This window comes from Phocoena sinus, chromosome 7 (assembly GCF_008692025.1).
Source record: "Phocoena sinus isolate mPhoSin1 chromosome 7, mPhoSin1.pri, whole genome shotgun sequence".
NCBI classification, from domain to species: domain Eukaryota; kingdom Metazoa; phylum Chordata; class Mammalia; order Artiodactyla; family Phocoenidae; genus Phocoena; species Phocoena sinus.
In genome coordinates, this window is record NC_045769.1 from 95,352,088 (window position 1) to 95,373,005 (window position 20,918).

At 40.1% G+C, this 20,918-nt stretch overlaps 1 protein-coding gene across 5 annotated transcripts in view; it reads left to right on the plus strand.

The window, feature by feature from the left end:
• Positions 1–20,918, plus strand: part of ZRANB3 (zinc finger RANBP2-type containing 3) — a 275,954-nt gene that overhangs the window by 242,991 nt on the left and 12,045 nt on the right. For 4 of the 5 annotated variants that reach the window (XM_032638607.1, XM_032638608.1, XM_032638609.1 and 1 more), the window contains 5 exons: positions 4,909–5,323; positions 8,927–9,127; positions 12,980–13,071; positions 15,846–15,947; positions 17,121–17,263. In XM_032638607.1, the coding sequence (XP_032494498.1) occupies positions 4,909–5,323; positions 8,927–9,127; positions 12,980–13,071; positions 15,846–15,947; positions 17,121–17,263 (953 nt within the window). The remainder of the gene's footprint in view (positions 1–4,908; positions 5,324–8,926; positions 9,128–12,979; positions 13,072–15,845; positions 15,948–17,120; positions 17,264–20,918) is intronic. The other variant, XM_032638610.1, reaches the window with a different exon arrangement.

Here is a 20,918-nt window from a genome sequence, read left to right on the forward strand (position 1 = left end):
GGAGAGATTAAAACGTTTTGGACAGCTGGAAACAAATCCTTTAAAATGTAGCATGGGACAAAAGATGCTGATGTTATTGAAACATTATTCAGCATAGGTGACAGTGGCCTGCTTTATATATTTTATTTATTTTACTTTTTGTATTCTTTGTTTTTGACATTTTGTTCATTTACTTAGCTGTTTTACCTGTTCCTCTTTAAAAGCATATCTCCGCAAGGCACAGGGATATTAGCTCGGTGCTTTGTGACAGCCTGGAGGGGTGGGATGGGGAGAGTGGGAGGGAGGGAGACGCAAGAGGGAAGACATATGGGAACATATGTATATGTATAGCTGATTCACTTTGTTATAAAGCAGAAACTAACACACCATTGTAAAGCAATTATACCCCAAAAAAGATGTTTAAAAAAAAAAAAAAGCATATCTAGGAGAAGGGCCAGTTGAGGGAGTGGGGTAAGGCAGTAAATTGAAAATAAACATATTAACTGGAAGACTCCATTATCAATGGTGAAATCCTTAGCACCCTTCTCCTGATCAGCCCCCAGGTCACTGGGTAGCCAACATTGTATCCTTCTGGCAGGAGATTGAAGGACTCCTTTCTGGAGAAATTGACTGGACCAAAAAAAGACTATGGAGCCTGAAAGGAATCCCCTGACAGTCACTGATGACCTTTAGTGAGGTCCCCCACTTGGAATTTCCAATGGCATTTTAGTGTCTTATTCTTAAATGTGAATGGACAGTGAAGGCCACCAGGTTTGGAGGAAATCCTCTCATGGGTGATGCAGAGACAAAAATAAGCATGCAAGAGAAGAAAGGATACAAAAGAAGCAGAGATGGTGTAATGAGCTGAAGTAAACAAAGAGCCTTTCATTGATATTCACAGAGAAGTAAAAGAAATTACTGCACCCAAGAAACAAGAACAAGGAAAGGGAAAAATCAGAGAACGAGGAAAAGCTCTTAGAAATCGAACTTGTAATATCAGAAAATAATAATCTGACAAGGATGGAAAGGAAGATAATGAGGAAATCACACAAAAAGTAAAACAAAGAGAAATGGAAAAGTGTGCAAAAAAGTGAAGATCAAATGATCAGTTCAGAAGATTTTGCCTAATAGGAATTCCAGAAAGAAAAGACAGAGACAACAGAGGAAGAGAAAATAATATAAGAAAATCTCCCAGATCTGAAGGACATGGGTTTTTCTGATTGAAATGCTCCCTGAGTACCTAGGATAATGAATGGAAACCAAAACACAGGCACACTAAAGCCACTACTCTCCTGGCTTTTCTACCCTTCTTACTGTTCCTTCTGTTCCCTTCCTTGGTATCTCTTCCTCCTTGTTCCACCCTTAATGTCCCTCTGCTCATGTCCATGACTTTTACCTTTTCTTACTTCCTCCTCCCTTTGTTCATGACATCCAGGCCTCTGACTGTAACCACCTCTGTATGTCAGTGGTTCCCACACGTGCAAACCCAGGTGTCTCTTTCCCTTGAACTCTGGACCTGCTTCCTGGAACTCGCCACCCTGGCACACACCAGTCCTCACACATGTCTAAAAATGAACTTCTATTTCCTTACCTCTTCTCTTTTTGCCTTCTAATGAGCCCATTTATCTTCCTATATTCCCTATTACAGTAACTGAAAATGTCATCCCTACAATGGAGTCCGAGTATCACTGTGGTCCCCTCCATCTTCCTCACCCCTCGCGTTCAATCAGTATGTCCTACTCGATCAACTTGATGATAAGCCCCATGTGTCCTAAGTTCCTAGGCAACCTTCCTATTCCTTCATTCTTATGTATGAGGTCATTGGAAATTTGAGGAGGAAATCTGTGGCATGAAAAATGTGAACAAAAATAAACTAATAAAAAAATTGATCATAGAGATAACTTTTTAAAAACTAATTCGTAGTTTTAGATTTGAGATGATATTGCAAATATAAATAAAATCAGAATACTATTTTTAAAAAAAGGAACTTCTAGATATTAGAGGGAATTCCCAGTGGTTAGGACTCAGTGCTTTCACTGCCGGGGCCCGGGGTTCAGTCCCTGGTCGGGGAACTAGGAATCCTGCAAGCCACGCACTGCAGCCAAAGCAAACAAAAAACAAAACAAAAAAAGAACACAGATGTTAAAAATATGACTGCCAAACTAAAATAATGTTATGGAAGGGTTGAAAGATAAAATAGAGCTAAACACCAAGAGTTTAGAGGGTGAAAAGACAAAAGGAAGGAAAATATGAGAACAAAAGATGGCATAAATATCTAGGTTCAACATTCTGCTAACAGGAATTCCAGAAAAAGATAAAAGAGAAAATGAAGAGGAAGAAACTATCAAGGAAGAACAGAAGTTTCTAAGAACTAAAGATGATCAATACTATACAAAATTAATAAGGTGTTCAGGGTGCTGGGCAGAAAGCATATAGATATAGGTGACACAGATAGATATATAGACATTGATCATTGTGAAATTTTAGAATACCAGGGATAAAAAGGCCCCAGAAGCCTCTAAAATGAAGAAAGAGTTTGCAGCCTACAAAGGAACACTGTCAGTATCATCAGATGTTGGAAGAAATAGAGCAATGTCTTTAAAGATTTTGAAGAATTGTATGCCCAACAAAACTACTGAGAGTTAGGGCAAAATCAGGTCATTCATTTCCAGACATGTACAGGGACTCAGAAATGTAACCTGTCTTGTAAAATCATTGTGGTTTAACTAGAAATAGCCAGTAGAATTTGTTCACATTTGCTGAACATTTGCCAATATTTTCAAAATTCTATAAGCTCTCTTTGCAGTCCTATTATATGGAATAGAACATTCTCTTTAGATACATAACTCTCTTTGTATCCTTGTTACTTTTTAAACACCAAACTCCATTAGTCTGATAATCTCTCTGCTTTCCTCCACCCTTTCTTAGAATTTCCCTTGTGCATTGTTTTAAAAATCTTGTCTTATTGATTTCATTCTTTATATTTTAATCTAAATTCTGTAACTTCCGCAACTTATTAGATAACTTTTTAATAGTATATGAGAATATATAAATAACAGTCATACAAAATCAAAGTTGTACATTATTGGGGGGTGGGACTTTTTTCCTATAATATATGTTTTAATTTTACCAATATGGGAACAACATAAATATTCCTTCTTCTTTTCTTACTTTTAAACCTTTTTTGAAATTAAAAAATTTGTGATTATATATAATCGTAAAATTTGCCATCTTAACCATTTTTAGTGTATAATTCAGTGACATTAATTACATTCACGATGTTGTGCAACCGTCACCACTATTTTCAAAACTTTTTTATTACCCCAAACAGAGACTCTGTAACCATTTAGCAATAACTCCCTGTTTCCCTTTCTCACAGCTCCAGGTAACCACTAATCCTTCTGTCTCCATTAATTGGCTAAATCTTTCTTATGCAACACTACTAAGAAAGAAAGATAAGATTTATTATGTAAACTATCTCTTTGCAATATTTGGATGTCATTATCTATAGTGTCTGTCTCCGTAATCTATTGTGACGTAACAAATTACCCCAAAACTTAGTGCCTTAAAACAACAATAGTTATGTATTATTTCTCATGGTTTCTGTGGATAAGGAATTCAACCAGGGTACAATGGAGATGACGTATCTGCTCCATGAGGACTGGGACTTTGCTGGAAGATCCCAAGACTGGGAGCAGGAAACATCTGAAAGCCTCTTCACTCCCATGTCTGATAATGGATGCTGGCTGTCACCTAGGGGCCTACATGGGGCTGTCAGGTTGAATACCCATACATGGTTTCTCCGTGTGGCCTGGGCTTCCCCACAACATGCTGGCTATGTTTTCAAAGGCTAGTGTCCCTCCCAAAAGATATAGAGAAGAAGAGACAGACAGAGTGCCAGCAGCCACGTTAGCTTCTAGAACCTAGCCTCAAAAGTCACACAGTGATACTTTCACTGCATTCTGCTGGTTGAGACTGATACAAAGGTCCACCCAGGTTCAAGGGAGAGGAACACAGACCCCACCTCTAAATGTAGGTGTGTCAATGTCGCAAGTACACGAAATGGGATAAGAATTGGTATATGACCATTTTTGGAAATGCAGTCTGGCACAGTGTGTGTCCACCATGGTACCCAATTCAGGCCTTAGCAGGACTGCTCTAAAATTAACTCCTTTAATTTACCTTAACTGCTGGCTAATCATTTGTGGAGATGGGTATCCTCCTTTCTCTAGGAGATTGAGATTTACACATTGAAAAGAAGATGAAAAACATGAGACAGTGAAGTTGCTGTTCTTAGAAAAGAGAGATATATTTCTTAAAAAGATAATTATTAAACTGTGTCTATTAAAGAAGCTGTTCTAATTGATATCTTTAATGCTATTTGAAAAATGCTCCCTGGTCAGGAAAGTATTTTAATATGAAAAACGTATTGTTTATGAACATTGTTCGTCTTTATAGTTTGGTCATGAAAACGTTTTTCTAGGTCTTGATTGACTTGAAATTTTTAAACACACAGTTGCCTCCTTTCCTTGACATACATCTAGAGCAGATAGTTTATAAAGTATATTTTTATTATATAACTCATATAGCCAAGTTACCTAACTTCTCTAAAGCTTTAGTGTCCTCATCTGAAATATGGGAAGAATAACAGTACTAGTACCTGCCTCACAGAGCTGGCATGAGGATTAAATGAGTTGATTTATGTAAAGTACTTGGCACATTGTAAGTGCTAAAAAAAGTTAGACACAGAAAGTATATGGAGGTGTTAGTGGTATTCTACATGTATGGATATGGAAATGATTGAATTCATTTCCAACAAGGGATTCAAAAGGTAAAGGAATATGGCTAATGAAAAGAGTTTGTTAACCTGTTTCATTTAGGAAGAACATACTCAATAGCCTCTTAATTTAATACCTTTATTTTTCCTAGTTTGAAAAAGAAAAACAGCATGATATTCGATCATTCTTTTTACCAAACCCTAAGAAGAGACAGTTGGTGACCTCCTGTGATGAATCAAGGGTCTCCCAGGAGAAAAATACTGTAGTACCTGCAGACCTTGGAAAAACAGCTACAAGAGATTATGAAAGTGATCTTGAACCTGAAGCTAAAATAATGAAATCAGTCACCACCGATGACCACTGCAGTCCCCTGGAGGAGAAACCATCCCAGCCCAGGCAGACCAAAGCTCCGCTCATGGACAGGGTCTGTGAGGCCAAGGCCCAGGCCACCACTCCACCCCTTCCTGGTAAAGGCTGGCAGTGTGCTCTCTGCACCTATATTAATAACAAGGTAACTTCACAGTTACCTTGCTGTGAAATGTGTGAGAATCCTCGGGGCAGTGCTGGTGAGTACACAGAGGGCAACCATGAGGGGGGCTGGCAGTGGTGTCCTCAGATAACCTGTGCTTTTAGAGACAACTGCTATCTGTGTGACTGGGTACCAACTTTAGCTTTTAAGCTGGAGGAAGAACTTCACATAGTGAAGACTGTGAATTTATCCCCTTGTGGAATGTGAAAATCTCCCAGTTCTGTCAAGAATGTATATCCCCCAGCGTCTGTGACATGGCATTAATTTGGCACAAATGGACATTTCTGATTAATGCCAACAGGATGTGAATTCAGTGGGCAGGAATAGAAGCTCTGTTGCTATGGCAGCAAATATGCCTTATAGTCATAGACCTGCTGTTTTCTTTCTTTTGTAGATAATACTTGTTTTTAAATAAATTACAGATTATTATTTTTAATAGCAAAATGAATCCGGCGTAGCTTCTTTGCCTAGTAAAATATTCATTGTGCCAATGTTTCTTCCATGACAAATCATAAAAATTCCTCTATAGATCTTCTTTTAAAAACCAATTTCATGTCTATTTTATGAATTTATTCTTTTCTAAAACATGCTATTTAAAACTAGAAATCATAAACATACCTCAGAGTATATTTTTCTAGCATGATATGCCATTTGCTGATGTTTTATTTTTGAAATGATTATTAACAACTGTGGTTGTCTTAAGAAAAGATCATTAGTATTCCTTTTGTTTCCAATTCTAGAGACCCTTTTTATGGCAACTGAAAATGCCAAGTTGACCGTTTTGGAAACTGGAAAAAATCATAAATAAAATAAAATTTTATCAACTGTAATAATTATACACATCCACTTTTCCATCTTACGTGAATTCTTCTGAGTATTGACATTAACGAAGACTCAGCAAAGATAGAAGCTCTGATGCTCCAGTTCCTTCCTGCTTTCCTTGCTCTCCTCTGCCTTAGTTTTGATGTGAAAGAAAATGTAATCAGTAGCTGAGTCTTTCCTCCTTCAATTCTGGGTGTTCCTACCAAAACTGACAAGTCTGCCATCTGGGTAGTTATATTTGTAATGTGGACACCTGTTGTCTATGAACTAAATTGGAGCCACAAGCTTATTCCATATAATATCTCCCACAATTTGCATTATCTCATTCAATTTCCAACTGCTACAGGCAATAAAAATAAAATATCTCGTGACTACAAAATAATATCAGTTCACATGAAGTCTGTAAATTGAGTGACTGAGCAATAAAAATCATAGTTTAATAAGGTTTTTTCTTTTTTTTTAATTTTTGGCTGAGTTGGGTCTTTGTTGCTGAACGTGCGGGCATTCTCTACTTGCGGCGAGCGGGGGCTACTCTTCCTTGTGGTGTGTGGGCTTCTCATTGTGGTGGCTTCTCTTGTTGCGGAGCATGGGCTCTAGGCATGTGGGCTTCAGTAGTTGAGGCTCACGGGCTCTAGAGCGCAGGCTCAGTAGTTGTGGCGCACGGGCTTAGTTGCTCCACGGCATGTGGGATCTTCCCGGACCAGGGCTCAAACCTGTGTCCCCTGCATTGGCAGGTGGACTCTTAACCGCTGCACCACCAGGGAAGCCCTAATAGGGTTTTATAGTCCTGATTTTTCTCTGTGATACTAAGAGCAGCAATGAAGATTTCTAGAACCATGATTTAATAAGCAAACTGTCAAGCAGTCTAAGAAAACAAAACACCTTTTGTGAATATGAAACAGTCTGATTAAGAGCAATACATATTCTTTCTTTTTTTTTAAATCAATCTATTTATTTATTTTTGGCTGTGTTGGGTCTTCGTTGCTGTGCGCGGGCTTTCTCTAGTTGCAGTGAGCAGAGGCTACTCTTCGTTATGGTGTGCAGGCTTCTCATTGCGGTGGCTTCTCTTGTTGCAGAGCATGGGCTCTAGGTGCGCAGGCTTCAGTAGTTGTGGCACACAGGCTCAGTAGTTGTGGCGCACGGGCTTAGTTCCTCCGCAGCATATGGGATCTTCCCGGACCAGGGCTCGAACCCGTGTCCCCTGCATTGGCAGGCGGATTCTTAACCATTGTGCCACCAGGGAAGTCCCCAAGATCAATACATATTCTAAGTAATGGTGATATTACTGTATATGATAGTTATAATTATTAGATTAATACTACTGCAGTTTGACATAATGATTTCCAACCTTGATGTGGATGCATCCCAAAAGCATTAAAAAGCAGAATTAATTCTAATCCATCTACATTTTAGTTTAGTTTATTATTTTAAACTTTTTATTTTATATTGGAGTATAATTGGTTAACAGTGTTGTGTCAGTTTCAGGTGTATGACAGAGTGACTCAGTTATGGTATACATGTATCCATTCTTTTTCAAATTCTTTTCCCAATTGGGTTGTTACATAATATTGAGGAGAGTTCCCTGTGCTGTACAGTAGGTCCTTGTTGGTTATCCATTTTAAATATAGCAGTGTGTACATGTCTATCCCAAACTCCCTAACTATCCCTTCCCCCCCATAATTCATCCAAATTTTTAAATCAATACCTGCCGTATAACAGTTTGAGGAAACAGTGGAATTCAAAAAATTAAAGGAGCAATATTAGGATATAGGACTGGAAAGTCCTATAAAGGTTGCTAACGCAGTCTCTAGTATGTTAGATAAAATTTGGTATAATGTACATTGAACACTAGTATTGTGCTTTGTTCTTAACAGCTAGTGCTTATACTCAGCATCTTATAGCTCATATGCCCAGATTGGATGTATCTTGAATTCCAGATTGGATGTATCTAGTGGCCTATGTAACATCTCCCCCTGGATGTCCAAATGGGTACCTCAGGCTTAACTTGTCCAAAATGGAATTCTTGATTCACCACCACCACATCTAACACTAAATCTTCTCTCCCCCCATCTTCCCCACATCGTGTTAAAAACCTAGAGGCAGCATCTTTGATTCTTCCCTCTCCTGCCACTTCATGAAGTTCTGCTAGTATAACCTCTACAATATATCTTGATTCCAGCCACTTCATCTTCACTGCTACCGTCCCACTGGAAGCCACCATCATCTCTCTCTCAGGACCTCAGAAGCCTCCCAGAGGCTGGTCCTTCTCTACACAGCAGAGTGATCCTTTAAAAACTCAGATCATTACATTCCTTTGCTTAAAACCCTTTAATGGCTTCCAGTTACACTAAGAATCTAATCTAAGAATACAGGCCCCCTGGGGCCAGGCTTCCTAGATTCCTGAGCAGCTCTCAGCTCAAAAGGGCCTGCTGACTTTTCTCCTCCTACCCCATCCCCTTACTCACTTGCTCTCTTTATCTGAAAAGATCCTATTTGTTTACCTGTTTATTTCTGCCCCTTGGAATGGAATCCCCAGGAAGCAGGGAAATTTCTGTCTTGTCTTGTCTTCTGCTCTGCCTCTCCAGCACCTAGAGTAGTACTTGGTATTTAGTGACTCCCGATGCATGTTTTGAAAGAAAGAACAAACATTGTTGACTTTGTTTCTTTTTATAAAACCTAGCTGTGACTTTTTTTTAACCTTACTTTTCTATATTGGGCTTAGAATACATAATGACTTTACCTAAATGTAAATTATTTGTTTGATTTTAATAAACAAATTAATTTGTTTATTTGTTGTACAAATTTGTTCTACAAATAGATAGCCTCCACCACACCCAGTATAAAAACAGAAACGAGAAAGATGATTCTCGGAAAGACACCTCCGAAAAAATACGGACTAGTTCTGACGGGGAAAAACAAGTCCTTGCCAAACATTCAGCACCTAAACCGTTAGCTGAGAGCCAGGAAGAAGTTTCAAAAACTGAGGGTGAGGACAGACTCACACCCCAGCCAGGTGATGGTAAGTCTTGCTTCCATTTCCAGGATCCAAATAATAACCATATACGTAGACACATAATACTGTTAGTAGACTTGCGATTACTACCTTGTTCCAGGTTCCTTGTATTCCCTTTTGTATTAAAAATACCAACTACTTGTAACTACATACATAAGCACCATATGGCTGGAAGAGCAGAGCTGCTGACATTCAGATGTTACACAGAGAGCTAAACCCATATGTGGCCGCATGTACTATCTCCGGCCTGTTGCCCGGCCTCCACTGAGCCTGGCCCATTCTCCCGGTGAGAGGGTGGTTTTAATGTTTGGGGGTTCCTTTGGACCATGTGGATTGTTGTAAGATTGACAGATTATTAACAGCCACTTAGGAGGTCATTAACCCTTCACACATGAATTTCTTTTAAATGGCTACAATTAACTGGCATATTTTATATTTAGGGTTTTGAGGGTTTTGTTTTTTTTTTTTAATAATTTCAAGACTGTGTGAATCATGAGTGTGTTTGGAACCAGCCATGTAGTGTCTCAGATTTATTTACTTTTTTGTTGTTTCCATTCATCATTTATAGCTGTGATGGTTGACAAATACCAGCCTATATGTCATACATCACTCTTTATGGGCCAACTGGCAAAAGATTGTGAGTACTTTTGGGTTATTTTCTTTGTTACCCAGTTGGTGACCATAGTAACCCACAGGTCGATGTTCTCATTATAACAACCCCAAAATGGTTGGGATGGACTGTCAGTTTTTCTTTTAAGGTAGTTGCTGTTAAACATAGATAATTTAGAGTTGGGTTCATAGCTCTAAAATGAAATGTTCGTTTAAGTATTTCTGAGCTCAGGGCATCCTCCTTTCTTCTTTACTCAGCTTTCCTTTCCTCTAATTCCTCAAGGTCTTCCCAGAACTATCTTCCAATGGATCCTGTTTAGATCTGTTAATTTTAACGGCCTTTAAGTAGACAATGTAGACTCAGACTCTTTGTCTCTAGTTTCCTTGTTCTTGCTGTGACAGTCCCTCCAGTGCTGATGAAGCTGTTGCTCTAGGATAGCGTACTGCTCAGTTAACTAAACATCAGACCCACAATCAGCAACTGGCAATTGTCGTCACCTGGGCCATGAGTCTCTCCATCTATGGCAGGGAAATACTGGCATATCAGTTACAAATTGGTCCCTTGATGAAGATATATGTTAGCTTTACTTACACATACTTTTCAAAAATGACTAGACTTTTATTTATTTATTTATTTACCGGAGTATACTTGCTTTATAATACTGTGTTAATTTCTGCTGTGCAGCAAAGTGAATCAGCCACACGTGTACATATATCCCCTCTTCTTTGGGTTTCCTTCCCATTCAGGTCACCACAGAGCATTGGGTACAGTTCCCTGTGATATACAGTCTGTTTTCATTAGTTATCTTTTTTTTTTTTTTTCCGCGGTACACGGGCCTCTCACTGTTGTGGCCTCTCCCGTTAACGGAGCACAGGCTCCGGACGCACAGGCTTAGCGGCCATGGCTCACGGGCCTAACCGCTCCGCGGCATGTGGGATCTTCCCGGATTGGGGCACGAACCCATGACCGCTAGCATCAGCAGGCGGACTCTCAACCACTGCGCCACCAGGGAAGCCCCATTAGTTATCTCTTTTATACATAGTAGTGTATGTATGTCAATCCCAATCTCCCAATCCACCCTACCCGCCTTTTCCCCCTTGGTATCCAAAAATCACTAAACTTTTAAAAATTCTATTCTGCTAGTGAAACTTGCATTTCCCCCATACCTATTCCCTCTTCTCTCTCTCTCTTTTTTTTTTTTTTTACTTCTCAAATCACTGGGCTGAGACCGCCACAGAAGCGATATGCTTCACGTCTACTCACTAACATGAATTTACTTGAAAAACAGAAGGAAGACAGAGAAGGCACATTATAGTAAAATGCTTCTTCTATCCACATATGCTCTTTTAGAACCAGAGTGGTATATACCACGCTGGAACTGTAGTTTTGTTCTAACTGGAATTCTAGGGGTCTGGAAGGATGGCTGTATCTTCAAAAGATACGTTATCTGTAGTTTCAAACCATTAAATTATACTTCATGAAAACAATGAAAAGAAAAATGTCCCCTAATGTAGCTACTAGCTACCAAGAATGTCAACTGACTTGGAGTTGTTCTCGTAATGCTTTTTATCAAAGAATGACTTCTGATCTTTAAGCATTAATGCATTAACCGTAGTTCTTCAAATCTGGAGACACAGTGATTATGAGATGCACTTACTTTATGTACATTAAAAAAGAAAACAACTCTGTCAATTAAGCTACGACACAATAAATTAATGATAGCCCAGACCAGATCATAAGACCCTCTGTTGCCTTGACATCACTTTCATTTGTTCTGAGGGATCTGGCAGCTTCTCCTGCCTTCCCTTGCCTTGCTTGGCATGTAATAGACAACCCTTTTGCACATTTCGGTATTCAAATATAAAACATCTTTCTCTGTTTGCAGTGATCTCCCTTTCTTAGGTCCCGTGAAGCGCTTGGTTATTCCTTGGCAAGAATAAGAAATTTCTCAATGAGAAATTCTGGTTATTCCTCTGGTGATACATAGTTGCTTCTTTAATAACAAATTTATGCTCTTCTGCTCTGTGTCCAAGTTTTTCGTATACGTGATAACTTTTCATTTCAATCCCAAACCATAGTGAAACATTTTGAAGACATTTTAAAGGTAATTAAACTTAATACTCAGTAACAACAATGCTTGTATCTCAAGTGTAGTGTCAAAGTGACAACGATATTGTAGTTATGACTAAGCTTATGCTCAGGCAGTGACAACTTCCTCACAACTGCCACCTGGCCAACCATGGTTGTAAAATGCCACGATTATTGACTGTAAGGCATGCCGATTTCAGAGATGTTAAAGTGTGGAAAAAAATGTACATTTTGAATTTATGAAATATGGGAACAGTCCACAATCCAAGTTTGTAAAGTGACTGATGCCTTGATTAGAAAAATTAAAATAGATGACATTGCTAAATAGAATCTCAAACAAAAATCATAGACTTCTAGATCTGGAAAAATACCTTAAAAGGTCACTGAGGAACTCTGGCAGAGGTTAAGAGCACAGGCTCTGGAGCCAGATTACTGGTCTCTTACTAGTGGCCTTGGGCAGATGAATGTGTCTCAGTTTCCTCCTCTATAAAATGCCCTACTTAATTTCTGAGAGGTGTTAATATATGTACTTGGAACAGTACCTGGCACATTTTAAGTGCTTGCTAAGTGCTAACTGTAATTATTATTTAGATCTGCTTGAATAACCCTATTTCTCTTGCAGAATATATCAGTCAGTAGGACTGAGAAAGGAAACATAAAGAGGGATTATCAGAAAGGAGGCTTCTCCACTCATCTCCTTTTGTGAATGTGAGGCACCAGGCCATAGGCCATCAGTCATTTAGGTGGCCCTCGACATAGCTGTATTGCTGCTGAGAACCAAAATGGTGCTCATTCAGTCTTAACTTAAACCCTCTCTAGCAACAGGAATAGATTCTAGAAGCCTTCAAGATCGATAAGGACTCTTAAGGGGCAGGAAACTCTCCCTTATGCCTGACTCTTATCTTTTTAGCGAATGCTGCATTTCTTTTTTTCTTGTTGGGTCATTAGCAACAGTTCAAAGCAGCTGGTTACCACATAAGCCAATATGCTCTTAGATGGCCTACCATGTTTTATTTCACACCCAGACACATGTACTTCGTCAAATATGTTGATATATTTGTTATAGCCATTTTATCATCCTAACCCACAGAAGATTAGAATAAGCTGTTTTGGACAGAGGGCAGATTCACCTTCAGGTTCTTTTTTATCTTGTTTATTAGAACAGTTGAAGAGTACGGACACTTTGCCAGTGTGTGATACCTTAATGTTTTGTGCAAGTAAGAACACTGACCGGATTCATGTCTATACTAAGGTAAGCTTCATGTGGATTCTGGAAACGTACAGAAGGCTTCCTTTTCTCATGTTTCAGTGGAGATAATTAATTTTATTAGCAATGAGATAGGCATCAAGTTCTTTTCCTCCTTAAAGCTAATTTTCACATTCCTCTGTTAAATCTAAAGGCAATGAGAGGTAAACAGCATAGTAGTTAAGAGTGTAGACTTCAGGGCCAGGGTGCCTCAGTTCAAATCTGTCACTAACTGTGGAATCTTGGACACAGTACTTAACTGCTCCGTGCCTCAGTCTCCTCAACTGTAAAATATGGAGGAGTTGTTGCCAGGACAAAATAAGCTAATTCCTGTAGGGCACTTAGCGCAGTGCCTGGCCGTCATGAGCTCTCACTCAGAGTTGGCTCCTGCACTGATCCTGCAGCTACAGCAGCAGTAGCGTCTTTACAGAAGCCTAAGCCTGCCCATCCGTGTGGAGTAAACCCTAGGAAGCTTTAATAATAGGATTGCTCCTATTCCCGCCATAGCCCGGGTTAGCAGCACTCAGACTTTTCAGGACCTCTCTGCACTCCTAAAATTTGTTGAGGACCCAAAGAGCTTTTGTTTATGTGGGTTATATTTATTGATGTTTACTGTTTGAAATTAAAATGGAAACACTTTAAAATATTTGCTTAAGAGTAAGTCCATTATATATTTATAGAAGAAGCATATTTTTATGAAAACTAATTATATCTGACAAAACAAAAACAGTGTTCAGTGAGGAAAGTGGCATTGTTTTACAGTTTTAGCAATTTCCTCTGAAGTCTCAGTAGAAGACAGTGGGATTCTCAGATATGCCTGTGCATGGGAAACTTCACTGTACATTCATAAGAGAATGAGAGTGAAAAAGGCCAATGATGTTGTACTATTACTATAAAACTCTTGTGACTCTCTGGATCTTCTGAAAGGGTCTTGCAGACCATGTGAGAATCTTTGGTCGAGAGTAACTAGTGTGAGTGTTTGAGAGAAAAAATTGCTAAGATTATGAACACTTTTGTTTGTTCTACGGTTTCAAACCTCTAATCTTCATAAGTATCATAAAATAGTATTTGTGCGTTTTTAAACTCATGGGTCACCCTATTGAAAGAATGCCTTTTTGGTCTTGTTTTGTTTTGTTTTGTTTTTTGGCCGTACCACACAGCATGCGGAATACTAGTTCCCCGACCAGGGCTAGAACCGTCACCCATCCTGTCCTCCACAGTGGAAATGTGGAGCCCTAACCACTGGACCACCAGGGAATTCTCAGAATGCCTTTTTAAAAATAACTTATTTGGAGCTGCCCAAACACAGTTATGGGTTTTCTGCTAAACCAAATATTAGATACAGATAGATGGTGTACCACGTAATAATCTTCAGTTCTAACTGAATATTAGAAGATACTGCTAGAAGATTAGAGATGGCTAGGATCCTGAATACCAGAAGCCCCAGGCAGCCTCCACTGTAGGACCACCACCAAGAGCGATACTGAGAATGAAGACAGGACACATTCCCCTTAAAGGCTTGGACTTTGGTCCACCATGTGGAACCTCTAGACTCGGGGAGCACCAAGGACCCCTCTGCTCACCTAGAGACAGGTCTAAGTGCCTGTGCTTCCTTGTCCCCTCATATGGGGAGTTCCAGGCTGTGCTTCTCAGACCATCATGTCTACATGATCTGAGAATAACAGAGAACGGATCCCCCAGGGGCTGGAAGGTCCAGAAGCCGGAAGGCGGACCCCAGGCAGAGCACATACAGGAATTCAGAAGCCCTTAAACTTCTTACTCTCAGTGAAGCCTCTGCATCCTGGATCATCTCTGATCAGGGTGTTTCCCCCTTGGGTGGAGACCGGAGAGAAACTGCAAACTCCTGGTAGAGTGGAGTGTGCCCACCGCCGGGCAAATACCGTGGCCTCCCTGACCCACATTCTGGCTCAAACGCCCCCGCCTGTGCACTAGTCTCAAGTGCATTTTTATGACTCTTCTAAATACTTACATGTCCCCTTGCCATGAAATGTTGTTCAATCAGTTTTCTAAACCTGAGACACTAAGCAGATGAAATGTCAACAGGGATTTTCACAGCTACAGGAGAGTTCGGATGAAAGCTTTCCTTTTTACCTTAGGAGATCTGAAATAAAATCTAGAAACAGAAATTTGGATAAAAATCCTAGTTCAGTGCCTAAAAGAGCACCCTTTAAAAGGAAGAGCAGTAACAGATGTTTAGCATCTTATGTCATGTTAATAGTATACCTCTAAAGAACTGTTCATTTCAGCCAGAATCCCGTGTCTAATGCAGAGTTTAGAGTAACGATTACATATCTAAACTTTTAATCACTATGTAAGTACTTTTTGTATGTTTTTTCCCCCAAAGTGATGTGGGAACTGTAACGTTACCTTTTGGCTGAGAGAATTCTATAGAATGTGGGTTCAACTATTGTTTATACAGTAGATTTCCGTATACAAAGATTCTTCTTTCCCTTTGTAAAAGAAATACTTCATGTTTAAACCTCGTATTTGACTGACCACACCCCTCTGCATGGGATCGTTTGCCCTTAAGATTGAATGCAGTGAGGACACCCAGAGGCCGTGAGAGCCTGGCCCTCCTTCTCCACTCAGCATTCTTTCAGGGGAGCTGTGTGGGTGGAATCTTGTCTAGAATGAGCCTCCTCAGTTTATCTTTTAGGAGACTGGGCATGCGATGCCATAATAGAATTCTTTACTTTTAAAATAATTATTAGTGCCTACAGACAAAATGTATTAATATTGCCTTCCTAATCCATAATCAGGATGGAAACCGGATGAACTGTAATTTCATTCCTTTGGATATAAAATTAGACCTTTGGGAAGATTTACCAGCAAGCTTTCAGCTGAAACAAAATCGCTCCCTGGTAAGAACAGTCCTGCGCGTTTGTTCTAAATGAAAATTTGTTGAGTAATTTTAATGACCTTTTTCGAGTTTAATAAAAGCAGAGCACTTTGTGGCCCGTTGCAGAGTCAAATCACTGGTTGCATTTTAATCAGTCCAGGCAGTGCCTATGAATTACCCTGGTGCTAAGAATAAACATGAAATCTGTTTCCTTGGCAAATGATGACACCTAGGTTTGCTGTTTCTGTGTATAGAATCATCCCCACATCATTTAATTCTCATTCACACGATTAGCAACTGTGATGTCTGTATCTGACAGAATCACCTTTTATCTTTGTAGATTAAGTTCTAACACTGACAAGCTCTGAGAGCAGGGATAAATACCACGTGGGGTGACTCCATTCGTTGCTGCAAGCATCTGTGTGCAGCCACAGGCCACATACCCGTTGGGGAGGCCTTAGTTCTCCTCTGTGGCTGATTTATCTTCACTGCTAAGAAGGGTCAGCATCGCAGGGGCTGAGCCAGCATGCAGTGTACCACTTTTTACAAGAAAATAGTGATTATGTTTTTGCCCTTTGAGCGGAAATGAAACATTGCCCCTGGTTGGCTGCACCTGTCTCAAAGGAAAAGGTAGCCATGAGCTATTTTCTTTGGTATCATGTAATCTTGATTCTCAGATTGCCAGAAAATAGCCAATTACCTATAACTGACCAATAAAGTAAGAGTAATGGTAACCCTAATAAAAGGTGCCGGATTTATTATTGATGGCTTCTTTCCTGTGAGAATTTAGGTAGTCAGGTACAAGCGATGCTCAGATGTTGCACTGTGACTGTCACCACCACAAGACCCACTGTCCCCAAGACCAGTTTTGCCTCGGCCACTGGTGGGGTGTGTCCTTCCAACAGCCAGACCACTTTTGGTCTCTGTGTGCATTAAAGACATAGGCTGAGTGTCCTGAAGGGTGCCTTTAGAGAGTCTATGGTTTAAACGAGACCTGTGCAGAACTGGCCATAGATAGTTCACAATAAAGATAGGAAAACTGCATCAAATTGAAGAAAGCCTTAAACTGTGAAACTCAAAGCCTATTTGGGGGATATAATAAAACATCCATTTTCAGATGTTATAAGTAGCCTCACTTTCAAAGGAAGATGCCTGGCGAGCTGTACACTCTTTTCATTATCTCATTTTCTGCCAGATTTTGAGGTTTGTTCGAGAATGGAGTAATCTAACTGCTATGAAGCAAAGGATGATCAGGAAAAGTGGGCAGCTGTTCTGCAGCCCAACTCTTGCTCTGGAAGAGATCACAAAGCAGCAAACCAAACAAAACAGTACCAGGAGGTATGAGTTGTCTGTCTTTATTTCGTACTTTATTACTTGTCATGGTTATTTCTACCGGAGGGTCTAAGGCATTTTATTAACCACTAATGAGATCCTGATGAGTTAAGAGAAAATTATACATCAAATGACAGCTTATATTTTGTGAACTTGATCATATCTGCTGGAAAGGATTCAAGTTGTCTGGGTCTTGCTCACTATGGGTCCTGCTCGTCAAGAGAGAGGCCAGAGTCCCAGGTTGATCTGACCTGTGACCTGCCCAGCCTGGGCTACTGGTTGACAAGAGGAAAACATTTCCCTGATATAACAGTGGAACCTGCCTCTGGGCCCCATCTGCCCTTCATTCTTGGAGTGTGAATCTTGGGTGCCATGCAGCATGGGAGCTGGTTCTGTTTGATGTACTACCAGGCAAGTTAGCAGAAGGTTAACAATTTTCATACCCATGGTTGGAAACAAAGTAATAGGAAAGGTTAAATGTCTCACATTTGTAACTGTCTTGCCTTTATCATTATAGGTCCCTTTCTACTCTCTGTACACTACCTGTCCTTTCTTGGCATCATCATCGTCTTTGCCTCACTCAGGCATCCCCTTGTGTGATCTGAAATCCCCATTCTCTGTAGACTCTTTTTCAGCATGAAGCAAAGATTCACAGGAAAAGCAGTCAGCCATTCTACACCCCAACTCCTGCTTTGGAAGAGATCACAAAGCACCAAACCCAACAGCAGCATTGGCAGAAAAAGCCTCTTCCTTTAGCTCTTGCTGTCTCCATATACCTGTAATCTCTCTTCATCCTCACATTCCATCATTTTATGATCTCTAGCTTTTTCCATGCACACAGGTGAAAAAAATCCATCAATGCAATGTGAAGGGGTGCAGCTGGTTAACTACATTATATTGCAATACTGTGAAAATCTCTTCAGCCGTTTCCAAATAGAGCTGTGGTGTATTCACATGCGAGAACAAGGAACGATGTTTGTGATAAATTGTTAAGGGTAAAGATAAGTATAAAAAAGGATGGAGACACAAACATATAATTGCTATCATTGACATAGTAAGTGTCGGGGAGGATACCTTAGAAACACGTATCAGAGGTTTCTCTAGGACATTGTTCTCAAACAGGGGCAGTTTCTTCTCTGGGTAGCAGTCTTGTGAGACATTTTTAGATTGTCACGATTAGGGGATACAACTGGGAACATCTAGTGGGTAGAGGCTGGAATATTGCTAAAAATTCTGCAGTGAACAGGAACAAATAGTTACTGATTTCAAAATGTCACTAGTGCACTGTTGAGAAGTTTTACTCTACACCATATGATTAGAGGATTTGTGGAGATGGTAGGCACTTTATACTTTTTGCTGGGATTACAAACTCATGTGAGTAAAAACAAAGCAAGGAACTGTAAATGAATGAATGAGATCAGGTGTAAAACTAGAAAAGGAAGGGGTAGGGAACAGAACTATAGCAAATTAGAAAGTACATAACCCATCTAACGTCACTCAAATTCAGATTAAAAAATAAAACACTGTAAGAGTCAAATAAAGCCTTTTGACTCGTTGGATATATCCATGAGCTGCCAGTTTTGAACTATCGCCTCAACTCTTTATACTGGTTGAATTTTCCCCTGAGTGTGTATTGCTTTATGTAAAAAATACATTAAAAATATATGTGTGTATTTATACATACACACACAAACCTACACATACATATACACACACACTTAACAAAAAACACGATGCCTATTTTATTTTTCTCAATACTTGCAGTCCTCTCCTTTTTTCATTTTTATAACCATAGTCTTAGTTGAAGTATTGGTCTTCTCTTTACATGATCATAATACCCTTCCTAACTGAATTTACAGCATGCCCCATTGTTTCTTCTCCAGCAGACATGGAAGCACCACCTCAGAAAGACGGCTGGTCAGGTGTAAAAGCAAAAGTCATAAAATCAATATAAAACCAAGTCAGACACACAGTGTTATTTATTAAAATATATGTAGGTGATATATTAAAGATAAAACTATGTTAACAAGCAGCAGAGTAAATAATCAGATTTGTATTTTAAGAGCTCACTCTGGCAGCAGTTAGAAGGTTAGACTGAAAGGGCAAGACTCGAAGGGAGACAAGTGGCATTAGCTTCCTGTGGCTGCCGTGACAAATTACCACAAACTTAGCAGCTTAAAACAACAGAAATTTATTATCTCACGGTTTTTAAGTCAGCAGTCTGAGTTGGCTCTACTTGTTTCTCTGCTCTGGATTTTACGAGGCTGAAAAAAAGATGGCTGGGCTCTTACTGATAGTCTGGGAAGAATCCATTTCCACACGCATTCAGGTTGTTAACAGAATTCAGTTCATTGTGGCTGTAGGACTTAGGTTTCCTTGCTGACTGTCGACTGGGAGCCACTCTCAGCTTCTTTTTAGTTCTAGCACATGGGCCCCTACATCTCAGGATCAGAAGTGGTGTGTGAAATCCTTCTCGTGCTTTGAATTGCTCCCTGTCTTAAGGTCAGCTAATTCGTAACCTTAATTACATCTGCAGCATCCCTTTACAGCATTACCTAGATAAGTGTTCAATTGAATACCAGGCGACAGGACTCCTAGGGGAGCTATCTTTAAAATTCTGCTTACCACAGAAGTTAAGAGACTATTACAGTAGACCTGGAGAAAAAAGATGAGGGCTTTTATTGAGGCGTTAGAAATGGGAATGGAGGAAAGAGAGTAAAGAGATGTGTTACAGAAGTAGATCTAGAGACCTTGGTCACTGATGAAAGAGAGGTGGAGAGAGGGGGCTCCAGGGACATGGACTTAGCAGAGCCATGAAAATGAAACATGTGCACCTGCAGAGGGGGATGCTTTGAGGAAGCATGCTGATTCTGGCTGTAGAACCCCAGTAAGTCTCAGTAAACTGGAGTAACTGTGTCTCTCTGAAAGCAGGTATGAAAGATGGGGCTACACAACAGCATTGATTGGAAGTCTATATGAGGAGCAGTTAGACATTGGATGCCTTGCCTTCCCACTGTCCTCTATAGAGAAACTGAACGAGAGAGGCACCAGTCTTGGAAAAACCAACCTCAGTGGAGATAAAGGGAGAGGCGTTATACTGGAAACTACACTCCCCAGATCCAGTTCTTGGCTCAGCTGCCATACCAGCAGCCACATTTTACTTTCTAGGTGTAAGATTAGAGGATTCATCTCTGAAAAGATGGAATGGCTTCAGAATAAAGACACATATATACTAGTTTTCAGGAATTCTCCCAAAAGCAACGGCTAGAACTCCCAACGTGATCATCCTCCAGTGGCATCCACTCATTTGCAGGCTGCGTCCAAGCTCAGAGTTTGTAGTCAGCTTTTGAGCAGCTCGCTCTTAAATATAAATAGAAGCCAGGATCACCAGCCATTGTTTAGGTTCCTAAGCGGGTTTCTACTTGTCAAAGGGCAGGTCTGATTCACTTGGAAACCTGTGGGTTTAGAATGCCAAATTTATCCTCTAGCCACAGCTGATCTCTAAAGCAAGTCAACAGCCTAGAGCCCAGCACTGTTCTTTCTTTTTTTTTTTTTTTTTTTTTGGGTTGTGCTGGGTCTTGGTTGCAGCAGACGGGTTCCTTAGTTGTGGCATGCATGTGGGATCTAGTGCTCTGACCAGGGATCAAACCCAGGCCCCCTG